The 12,484-nt window shown below is 39.8% G+C and overlaps 1 protein-coding gene across 2 annotated transcripts in view; it reads right to left on the bottom strand.

The window, feature by feature from the left end:
* Positions 1 to 12,484, bottom strand: part of TXLNG (taxilin gamma) — a 52,920-nt gene that overhangs the window by 19,240 nt on the left and 21,196 nt on the right. For both annotated transcript variants that reach the window (XM_032620336.1, XM_032620338.1), the window contains exons 2-3: positions 5,437 to 5,740; positions 2,798 to 2,889 (exon numbers count right to left, since the gene is read on the bottom strand). In XM_032620336.1, coding sequence (XP_032476227.1) covers positions 2,798 to 2,889; positions 5,437 to 5,740 — 396 coding nt within the window. The remainder of the gene's footprint in view (positions 1 to 2,797; positions 2,890 to 5,436; positions 5,741 to 12,484) is intronic.

The raw sequence follows: 12,484 nt of genomic DNA, 5'->3' as shown, positions 1-12,484 counted from the left end.
TTAAGAAATCATGTAGATGCACTTCTCCAAAAACTTCATACGATCACAATTCTTCCTTTATGCCACTTACACTGGACATAAAATAGCATGTTGCTATGGTCTTGAGTTGCATTTCCCTGTATTCATAAGATCGAACATCCCTTGTATGTTTACCTTTACGTTAAGATATCTTCGAATCTTGATGTTTCTCCACTTCTATGAAATGCCTCTTACACATCTCTTGCCCAGTTTTCCATTGGGGTAATTGTCCTTTTTGTATTCATTTGTAGGTGTTCCTTAGATATTCCTCACATTGAATATTCTACTGGTTATTATTTGTTGGAAATATGTTCTCCCCAGTTTGTAATGTGTCTTCTCACTTTCTTTTAAAATGTCGTTTGATGAATAGAAAGTCTTAATTTCAATACAGCCAATTTCTGAAATCTTTTCTCTGGTAGTGCTTTTTGTGTCATAAGAAATCCTTCTTTTAATTCAAGTTTGGAAAAATATTCAGCTATTAATATATTTAAATAAAGCTAAATGATACCTAAAATTTTCATTTAAGTCCTTAATCCCTGTATATGGTGTTCAAGGATCTAAATTCATTTTTCCCCCATAAGGATATCCACTTTTTAAGCTCCATTAATTTCTTAAGGATTATATAATTCTCCCCTAAATGCAACTACAGATTCCATAAAATGCTCCTCAAAATCCCCAAGGGGTGTTTTCTTCCCATGGAACTAATAAGTTGAATCTAAAATTTTATAGAGGGTAAAGAGTCAAGAACAGCCAAGATACTTCTGATGAAGAGAAGATACACCTACCCAACCAGAAAATCAAGATTTCTTATTACACTATAATAATCTACACAAACTAAGGACCGTGTTACAGGCCTAATGGGATCCACACTTAGCAAGTGAAATGTGACAAGTTCATAAACCCATGTTATCTGGTGAACGTGGCAGCCACAAGATCTCCCCAGAGGACAATCCCCATCACAGCGCAGGCACCCGTCCAGCTGCTCTACAGGACTTTCCTACCCCTCTGAGCCACAAGCACCAGTGATGTCAGACGATGCTGTCACCAAAAGGACAGAGGACAGTGATGGCAAAAGGGAAGTTTTCGGAATAATCCTCGGGAAGAGCCTACTGCCTTGATAGTCTCACTGCTATATAACCTATATGCTCTACCTTTTAAAAAAAATGAGTGTTGTTTCAAGAAACAAAGCTTTATAACATTTTCTGAAAACAGTACACGTTTCGTCCTTCATATGCTCAGCACAAATCTAAATCAAAGAGAGGTTGCTCACTAAGCAAGTCTTCAATGTGTCACATCCTAAAATGAATGTAGCGATGATTACTGGTGCTTTAAAAGAATTAACCATACCCTCCCCCTCCCCCCCACACACAAAACAAAGGCCACAAACAAAACGCCCTAGACCCTTGCTGCTTAAAAAGTGTGATCCAAGGGGTAAGAGTATCATCATCAACCTCACCTTGGAACTTGTTAAAATGCAGACTCTCAGGCCCCAGACACAGTGAATCACAACGTGCCTTTGAACAACAGAAGTCCCAGCATCTGTGTGAGTCTAAGAAGGACTGCTCTAGGCCACTGTCTGCCCTTTCTTCTCCTAATCCACGTGTGACTGTCTGCTGTTGTCCCAACAACACTGGGTCAAGTAGCTAACCTGCTACACTGCTTTTTTTTCTTTTACTCTTTTCTCCATTTTTTTTCTTTTCCCTTTTTTGTTTTTGTCTTCTTTTTCTACCAGTTCTCACATGATTCTCTTCATGTGGATGGAACCAATAGGGACTGTCTTCCACAGCCAATGGAAGTGTTCCTTTCCTGAAGCCAACAATCTGACCTTGTGTTTTCTGCCATCTTTGTATTTGTGACTGTTCTAGGCTATTTTCATTGATGCATGGGGTGTCCTGCTGCTCTGAACAGAAGGTGCCAGACTGCTGAACGCCAGCTAAGTGGGGGTATTCATGGACCCCTTTGTAAACTGAAGGAAAATATAACTGTAATTGAGTAATAATTCATTTTCAAAGCTGGTCACTGATAAAAATTAGCGTTTACGACACAGAATAACTGCTTTAACAACAGACGAAAATGCATCAACATTGTCCATGATAATTCACCTAAGTATTTCACAAAAGATATTAACTTAGCATATTAGAACCATTCATTCTAAAAGCTTCCCACAACTCTTATTTCAAACGGTTCAATGGCTTCCCCACTCTTCAACTTAAAGAGGACAGCAGTGTTTCCATATTGAGACTGCTTTCATAATTTGACAAAGAGAATTAATGCTACTTGAAATAACTCAGGCACAGAACAAATGAGGTTAATTTCTTTGGAAGATGGAAAAAGGAATGCCTGGCACATATTAGATACTAAATAAATACTTCCTGAGACAGAGTATTGTTTTAGTAGACTATTTCACCTAACTCACAATTTCAGTCACAATGGTTAGAGCCTTTATCTCTAGAATTCCCTTGGGAAAAGTTAACTACAGGAACCACTACACTCCAACTGACTGGCATTTAAAGCAACACAACACAAGACTGAGTTTTAGAAAACCTACGCTGTACCTTTAGCATTATAATGCTCTATATATGTAACACCTTACAAAATGAAGTCATACAAGCAACAAAAAGCCCCAAGAAATCAGATTCTCCTCGTCAATTCTGGAGTAAAGTATAATTTTACATGTAAAGCTACATCAAAAGCTACATCATATTTTAAAAAGCTTATCAAGCACATACACATTTTGCTATACTTTATATGGACCTCACTCCCTTGATTTAATACTCACAAGATCGGCATATTTCTTACAGAGAGCTGCCAGCTTTTCTTCTGGAGTTGAAAGGGTGTTTAGGGCTTGCATCAATAATAAGACTTCTTTTCCTGATGATTAACAAGATAAGAAATAAGTCCCAGAAGAAGAATGAGATCAACCTGTAAATTCTAAATAACACTTCCTATGTTCTGACATCCAGAGTAAAATAATTTATGCCTATAACTAGAAATAAGAGATTTACTAGCTAAATTAAGAAAGCTATTTTTAAAATCTGGATCAGCAGGCACCCCTTCCTCCCCATCTCCACCCCAAATTTCTTCACTCACTAACACTGCGAGCTATTTGTGAAAAGAACTCTTGCTGAAGGCTTAAAAATTCCCTTGCTTAACCACTGATATTCAGGTTAAGACAAAGGGCAAGTTACAAAGGGCAGAATATTTTTATATGCTTCCTCCTAACCAAGTACGAATATAGAAGGAAGTTCAAAGGCAATTTCGGGTGGTACTCTCCGCCTATCTAAGACGCTAAGACGATCATTATCACCGGTGACACAGATCTTTTCCTTTGAGCAATTTAAATAACTTCTGATGACTTAGTAAGCATATTGTGTGTTAACCAAATTTAGTGTAAAAAAAAAAAAGAAGAAGGATGTCAAGATGGCACTTCTCTTGGGAAAAAGAGCTGAACAGTATTTTAAGGACTCTGGCAGTGAGAAGCAGGTGACTGAGACAGGATGGAACAAATGGTGTTTTAAAATAAGTGATAAGTTTTATTTCTTCAGCTGGGTGGTAGGTACCATTTTTATTTTTTTAAACGTTCACTCTTCATGAAGAGTATTTCATTAAAAATACATATGTGATGGCAATTCCCTGGTGGTCCAGTGGTTAAGACTCCATGCTTCCACTGCAGGGGGCACAGGTTCAATCCCTGGTTGGGGAACTAAGATCCCGCACGCTGTGCAGCATGGCGAGAAAAAGAAAATAAAAGTGAAAATGACTCTGACTTTGGTATATGGTGTTCAGATTGCTATGAGGAAAACAAGCAGGCTAACTTCAAAACAGAATCCTTTTCCAACCACAGAAAATTTTAGCAACAAATCCCCTCTCGTTTGGCCCAAGGCCAATAAGAATTTTAAGAGAGATGACAAAATATGATTATTGAATATGATTAGAAATAACAGTAAGGTAACTTGCAATTTTTATGAAGATTTTAAAACTCACACTCTACCTGGTTTTTTCTGAGATACAACTCACATACCATAAAATTCACCCTTTTAAAGTGTGCAGTTGAGTATAATCACTAAGTCGTACAACTATCACCACCGTCTAATTTCAGAAACCCCATGCCCATGAGCGGTCACTCCCCAGACTCCCTCCTCCAGGTCCCTGGCAGCCACTACTCTACTTCCTGTTTCCATGGATTTGCCAATTCTAGACATTTCATATTAAGTGGAATCATAATTTGCTGTCTTTTGTGTCTGGTTTCTTTCACTTAGCATAATAGTTTAAAGCTTCACCCACAATGTATGAAGACTTCATTCCTTTCTACCACTGAATAATATTCCATGTACAGACAGACCACATTTTGTTTATCTACTCATCAGCTGACGGGTAACTGTGTTGTTTGGACTTTACAGCTATCATGAATAATGCCGCCTTGAGCGCTCCTGGACACGTTTTTGTGTGGACACGTTTTCAACCCTCTTGGGAATATAACTAGATGTAGAACTGCAGGGTCGCATGGTAACATCATGTGTCACTTTTTAAGACTCCTTCTGCTTTTACACATTTAACTGGGGCTGCTAATATTGAAGAAATTTGTCTTGTTCGTAAGGAATTAAAAATTTATAGAAATATGAAAAATAATTTTAAGTTTGCCAAGTTAACAGAAAATGGGTATAATACGAAGGATCACTCCAACTCAGCATATAGAAAACCAAAACAAATTTAAACACTGTTAATCTCAGGTAGAATAAGTATAAAAAACGTAGGGGCAACCAGTAAGCTTAAAATAAAAGGGGAATTCAGATTTCCTAATGAGATTTACCATACCGCATTCTTCATCCTGAATCTCAAACACAGAAGAAAACATACCCTTGAAAACCAGTCTTAACCCACTTCTTGAACTTCACCCAACGTTATATCGTCTCTAAAGTTTTGTGACTAGGTTTAAAATAAAATGATCAAATAAATATACAGTTTTCACAGTAAATTTTGGTCAGACTACATTAAAGATGCAAAGAAGGCAAATCAAATACTACTTCCGTCTGGGACTTCCCTGGTGGTCCAGTAGTTAGGACTCCGCGCTTTCACTGACAAGGGCATGGGTTCAACCCCTGGTCAGGGAACTAAGATCCTGCAAGCCTCATGGTGAAGCTGGGAGTGGGGACTACTCCTGTCAAATTGGCCCCAGATTTTTTTCACGAAAGCCCATTCTTGACTACTGAGAGAGAAGTAACCTCCTCCTCTGCTGTCTCGGGCCCCCCAGCACGTCACTGCAGCAGACAGGCTGCCTGCCCCACTGAAGACAACAGATGTGCCAGCTGAGCAACATCGCCCCCGACGCTGGCCATGTTCATCATCACCTGTGCTGCGGACAATACAACCCAAAGGAGCAACGTGTGAAACATGCAACCCCCAAGCTGAGGTTGTTACCTAAGGTTTTGTCTTTGTTCCTGTCGCACTCTGAATCTTGCTGACCATCAGGGGGATCTGTTCGAGCCTCTCGCCCAGGAATTTCCTCCCTTGACTCTCGTGTGCAGTACTCTGGGCTCACCAAACTCCTGCCCTTCGTGATAAAGTCACTGTGTGCATCCTCTTCCAAGGAATGCTTGTTACTTGTGCCACCACAGTGTGAGCCTTGATGCTGAAGAATATCATTGGACTGGGAGTTACGCAACATATCCGTTTTCACCCCTAGCCCGCACATTCCAGCTTCTTCCATTGTGCCAATCACAAACTAGAGGGAAGGGGAGAGGAGAAAAAAAGATGGGAAGGGGGGGTTAAATTAAATGTAATCAATGTTTACAATCCATCACACACCACAGGTTGACAGCTTTTTCCTTTCTTAGTCGTTTGCGAAACCGATGTAAACGTGGTAATTTCTAAGTTTCACTGAAAGGTGACCTCACTGTAAATAAGAAAATTAAAGTTAAGATGGCCAAAAAACACACGAAAAGATGCTCAATATCACTAATTATCAGAGAAATGCAAATCAAAACTACAATGAGGTATTACCTCACACCAGTCAGAATGGCCATCATCAAAAAATCTACAAACAATAAATGCTGGAGAGGGTGTGGAGAAAAGGGAACCCTCTTGCACTGTTGGTGGGAATGTAAATTGATACAGCCAATATGGAGAACAGTATGGAGGTCCCTTAAAAAACTAAAAATAGAACTACCATATGATCCAGCAATCCCACTACTGGGCATATACCCTGAGAACACCATAATTCAAAGATACATGCACTGCAGCACTACTGACAATAGCCAGGACATGGAAGCAACCTAAATGTCCATCAACAGAGGAATGGATAAAAGCAGATGTGCTACAATATATACAATGGAACACTACTCAGCCATAAAAAAGAATGAAATGCCATTTGCAGCAACATAGATGGACCAAGAGATGATCATACTGAGTAAAGTAAGTCAGAAAGAGAAAGACAAATATCATATGATATCGTTTATATGTAGAATCTAAAAAAATGGTACAGGGCTTCCCTGGTGGCGCAGTGGTTGAGAGTCCGCCTGCCAACGCAGGGGACACGGGTTCGTGCCCCGGTCCGGGAAGATCCCACATGCCGCGGAGCGGCTAGGCCCGTGAGCCATGGCCGCTGGGCCTGTGCGTCCGGAGCCTGTACTCTGCAACAGGAGAGGCCACAACAGTAAGAGGCCCGCATACCACAAATAAATAAATAAATTTTAAAATGGTATAAATGAACTTATTTACAAAACAGAAATAGACTCACAGATGTAGAAAACTTACGGTTACCATGGGGGAAAGGGGGGGAAGGGTAAACTGGGAGGTTGGGATTGAGAGATACACACTACTATATATCAAAATAGATAACTAATAAGGACCTACTGTATAGCACAGGGAACTCTACTCAATACTCTGTAATGGCCTATATTGGAAAAGAATCTAAAAAACAGTGGATATATGTGTATGTGTAAGTGATTCACTTTGCTGTACACCTGAAACTAACACAACACTGTAAATCAACTATACTCCAATAAAAATAAAAATTAAAAAAAGAAAGAAAATTAAAGTTAAAACAAATCACAGAACTCAGTGGTACCAAAGGAAGCAAGAAATGCCATTTAGTTGTACATCTAAACTTGTTTCAAAAAAAAAAGTATCAAGTTGTGTTAGTGCCCTAGCCAATAAAAAATAAACATATTTCCTTATAAAAATTCACCACTTAAAATAATTAGCATCTTAAAAGACATGAAATTATCCCAAGTTAACGAATGTTAATTATTCTGGTCTTGGCCTCTAGGACACAGTACAGCAGAGATGGCTCACTGGCTGTACAGCAGAAACCCAGGCTCCTCCACAATCCTGTGGAGCCGGGACTGGTGGCCAAGTGCTCAGACCGGCCGACACTTCCCAGCCCCTTTCATCTGGCCGGGACTCCCATGCAAAGTTGCCACCAATAAAATGTGAGCCCAAGGAAGGACTTTTCCTTCTGCAACAAAACTTTTTTTAGAAGCACACATTCTTTCTCCTCCATCTCTTTCCCACTCTGGCTGGACGCAGAGGTCTCCAAGACCCCAAGAGATGGCAGAGCCACAGGATGAAAGCAGCCTGCACCCCTAAAGCTCACATACCTATACAAGGAAAGCCATCCGTCTTACTAAGAACACCCACACTGGGCTATCAGATGAGAAAGAGAATAACTTTCTTTCTCATAAAGCCACAGACATTGTGAGAATTAGGTTTTAAACAGCTACCCCTGCCCTAACAAATACAGACAGCAGGCATGGGACAGACAGCTTCATTCTAGTATTTTATTCTCCATCAGTACTTTAAACTTCCCCTCTCTTCTATCATACTGTTAACCCATTTACTTATGGGGTGGTGTGTGTTCTTCCCCTGGTTGACACTACTTGGTCATATGATGGGGCACAAACTTAAATTCTGTATATTTCCTCTCTGCGTGAAAGAGGGCCTCTTCCTTTTTTGAATAACATAACTGATGGGGAGGTGGCTAATACCTTTCTCTTATTACAAGTGGACAAAAGCTACTCTACAAAGTTAATAGGAAAAGAGAGATTTATTTTTTCAAGTTACAACAGTATCCAGCTGAAGAAATGAAGATAATTTAAAGTATCGAAGTAGCAGAGTATGGGGAGGTTAAGGGAACTAAATCCGCATCTTTTATAGTCCAACATTGATAAATCAAGTACTGTGCTTTTGCAAGAACAAACTGGTGCAGCCACTTTTAAAACCTTTTGCAATATGGCTACCTTCCAATCCAGTTAATTCTACCCCTAGGATTTTACCCTAGTATGTACAGATGTGCAGCCAAAGGCCAAGAATGTTTAAAACCACACTATTTGTAATTGCCCCCAAATGAAATCAACCCAAATTTCTATCAACAGAAGAATGGATGCATTGTGGTGTGTTCATATCATCCAGCAGTGAGAACGAAGTACTGCTAGATGCAGCAACAGGGATGAGTCTCATAGAATTTTGTGAGGAAGGTGCCAGAAGAAAACATACTACAGGAAACCATTTACATATAAAGTTCAGAAACAAGCAAAATTAATCAATGGTGCTAGAAATCAAGATTGTGTTCACCGCTGGGGGTGGGGCCTTCTGGGGTGCTCGGTAATAGTCTGTTTCTTGATCTAGGTGGGGTAACGTAGATGTTCACTTTGTGAAAATTCATTAAGCCTAAACCTTTATGATTTGGATACTTTTCTGAATGTATGTTTTACTTCAATAAGGTTTATTTTAAAAGTTGTAATTTATATATTATTCCAGCATTATGAAGAACCAAAACAGAAATATTTTCCTCTGGGGAGAGAGATTAGAGATGCATTCTTTTCTAATACTACTTTTTAAAAAATGTGCCTGTTACACTTTTTCTTAAAAAAATTAATGCATTAAGGAGAAATGCGTTGTTTAGAGTTATGGTTTGATGCTACACTCAAATTCTTTCCAAAAAATTCTCTTCCATACGTAATGCAGTCCATAAAGCAGTATTTCTCAAATGTAATCCAGAGATATTAGGTCTACAAAAAATTACCAAGGATTTAGGAAATGTCTTTTGTTAAATTTCATTACTGCAGAAACTTCTTAAAGTCCTTGATAGGCCCAAATAACATACAGAAGTATTAATATCAAGCCAAACGCAAAGTGATCGTTTTTTTTTTTTGGCTGTGCCATGCGGCTTACAGAATCTTAGTTGCCCGACCAGGGACTGAACCCGGGCCCTCGGCAGTGAAAGTGCAGAGTCCTAACCACTGGACCACCAGGGAATTCCTGCCAAGTGATCATTTTAATGCTACATTATACACAGAACTACTAGTCCCACCTCTATGTTATACCAAATATTAAACTGTCATATACTAGTTGGGCAGATGGATAATGTTAACAGAGATCCTTTATGCAAAAGCAATACTGAGAAGAAGAAAAAAAAAACCAACCCAGGGCTTCCCTGGTGGTGCAGTGGTTGAGAGTCCACCTGCCGACGCAGGGGACATGGGTTCGTGCCCCGGTCCAGGAGGATCCCACATGCCGCGGAGCGGCTGGGCCCGTGAGCCATGGCCGCTGAGCCTGCGCATCCGGAGCCTGTGCTCCGCAGCGGGAGAGGCCACAACAGTGAGAGGCCCACGAACCACAAAAAAAAAAAAAAAAAAAAACCCAACCCAGTGCTATTAATACCATCTTCCCCAACTTTTTAAAAATTAATTAATTAATTTTTATTTTTGACTGCGTTGGGTCTTTGCTTCTGTGTGTGGGCATTCTCTAGTTGTGGCGAGCAGGGGCTACTCTTCGTTGAGGTGTGTGAGCTTCTCATTGTGGTGGCTTCTCTTGTTGCGGAGCACAGGCTCTTGGCGCGTGGGCTCAGTAGTTGTGGCTTGTGGGCTCTAGAGTGCAGGCTCGGTAGTTGTGGCACACGGGCTTAGGTGCTCTGCGGCATGTGGAATCTTCCCGGACCAGAGCTTGAACCCGTGTCCCCTGCATTGGCAGACGGATTCTTAACCACTGCGCCACCAGGGAAGTCCCCCCAATTTTAAAAAAATAATTTTTAAACCGATTCCCTGAAAACCATTAGCCCAATATTAAGAATAGGGCTACAAAACCACAATGCTGGCTTTAAACACTGATGAAAGTCTGTTAAAAGATAATTAAAATGGAAGATTGCTTATCTCTAAGAAAGAATTTCTCAGAAGCATAATGATAATAAAACCCACAAAATACCAGAAAACATGGTGTCAAGCAATATCAAAAATATAATGAGCAAGCAATTTGTTGGAAGAAGCAGGAGCATAAATAATTTTCACCAAGAAAACCCAAGGCCTCTCCTAAGATCAATTTTATCGAGAAGCCTACCTGAGGATTGGAATTGGTTATTTCTAGTTTCCCAGTTCAATTAGTGACTTTTCATAACACCTTTATTGAGATATAATTCACATACCATCCAATTCACTGGTTTTTAGTGTATTCACAAAGTTGTGCAACTATCACCACAATCTATTTTAGAATACTTTGGTCACCTCAAAATGAAACTCAGTACCCTTTCCAGCTATAAACCCCTAATCCGCCCAAAACTCCCAGCCCTAGGCAATTAATGTGCTTTCTGTCTCTATAGATGTGGTTATCCTGAACATTTCATATAAATGGAATCATACAATATGTGACCTTTTGTGTCTAGCTTCTTTCACACAGCATAATGATTTCAAGGTTCCTCCACATGGTAGCATGTATCAGTACTTAATTTCTTTTTATTACCAAATAATATTCCACTGTATGGACAGACCATATTTTGTTTATCCATTCATCAGTAGATGGACATTTAGATTATTTTCAATTTTGGCTATTATGATTATTTTCAACTTTGGCTATTATAAATAATTTTGCTATGAACATAAATGTACAAATCTTCGTGGGGACATCTGTTTACATTTCTCCAGGGTATATACCTAGGAGTGGAACTGCTGGGTCATATGGTCACTTTATGTATAACCCTTTGAGAACCTGCCACACCTTTTCTAATCGATTGCACCATTTTACATTCTCACCAGCAGTGGGTGAGGGTTCCAATTTCTCCACATCTTCATCAACACTTGTTATTGTCTGTCCTTTTCATTATAGCCATCATAGTTGGTGTGAAGGTATCTAACTTAATGACCAGTGATGCTGAGAACATTTTCATGTGCTTACTGACCATTTGTATACTTCCTCTGGAGAGACGTTTATCCAGATCCTTTGCCCATTTTTAAATTTGGGTTATTTGTTATTTTATTATTGAGTTGTAAGAGTTCTTTATAGACACTGGATACAAGTCCTTTATCAGAGGTATGATTTGCAAATATTTTCTCTTATGACTCTCCTTCATTCTCTCAATTTTGGAGAAAACTCACAGTATATTTATTCACCTATTTCAAAATGCCATAGGTGATTTAACTGCAAGTTATGCTGGCTTTCAGATTAAAGGCATATAGGTCAATTACAACTACCAGAGACAGAAAAAAGACAGGTTAGAAAGGCCAAAATGTTCACCTAACTTAAAATAATAGCTGGTGGCAGGCTTCCCTGGTGGCACAGGGGTTAAGAATCCACCTGCCAACACAGGGGACACGGGTTCGAGCCCTGGTCCAGGAAGATCCCACATGCTGTGGAGCAACGAAGCCCATGTGCCACAACTACTGAGCCTGCGTTCTAGAGCCTGTGAGCCACAACTACTGAACCTGTGTACCACAACTACTGAAGCCTGCGTGCCTAAAGCCCGTGCTCTGCAACGAGAGAAGCCACCACAATGAGAAGCCCGCACACCGCAATGAAGAGTAGCCCCTGCTCACCGCAAGTAGAGAAAGCCCGCGCGCAGCAATGAAGACCCAATGCAGCCAAAAATAAATAAGTTTAAAAATAGCCGGTGGCACTGAGCATAAGTAAGGATGTTAAATTAATCTGTATAGTGCACAACCATCATATCTAACGTTATCCTTCTAATTTTATTTCATCATTATCTTTAGCTAACACTACTACTTTTTTGTCTTTCCAGACACTCCTTTCACCTTGAAATTCCTACCACACATATTACATTATCACTTATTTGGTATGTACATCCTCCTAGATAGCGACAGCTTATGCATAAAAGGTGCTCAAGTGCCAACTGAGTGGAAAACACGGGGGGCCAAAATGGCTGCTTAAAACAAGCCATGGGAAGTATCTATTGAGAAAAACACCACTATTATTATTTTATCATTAGAAGCAGGACAGTATTACATTTCCCTTCTCTCCTGTACAGTTAAGTTTGATTTATTCTTCACATTTGCTAATGAAAGACTTACTCTGGCTCCACAAAATCTTTTTGTTTATGAATAAGCCCAGTTAGAGCTGGGCTTGATTCCAACCCTAGTCTACAAATACTCTTGATATAGTAGGCCCCAATTTTCCCCACTTGAGGTTCCGCACTGGACCATTTGATATGAAGCAAATTCTTAGGGCCAATAACTTTATTTAA

The sequence above is a fragment of the Phocoena sinus genome, chromosome X, assembly GCF_008692025.1.
Source record: "Phocoena sinus isolate mPhoSin1 chromosome X, mPhoSin1.pri, whole genome shotgun sequence".
Taxonomy (NCBI): Eukaryota; Metazoa; Chordata; class Mammalia; order Artiodactyla; family Phocoenidae; genus Phocoena; species Phocoena sinus.
The sequence above is the reverse complement of the archived record's forward strand: the minus strand, read 5'-3'. Positions and strand labels throughout refer to the sequence as shown.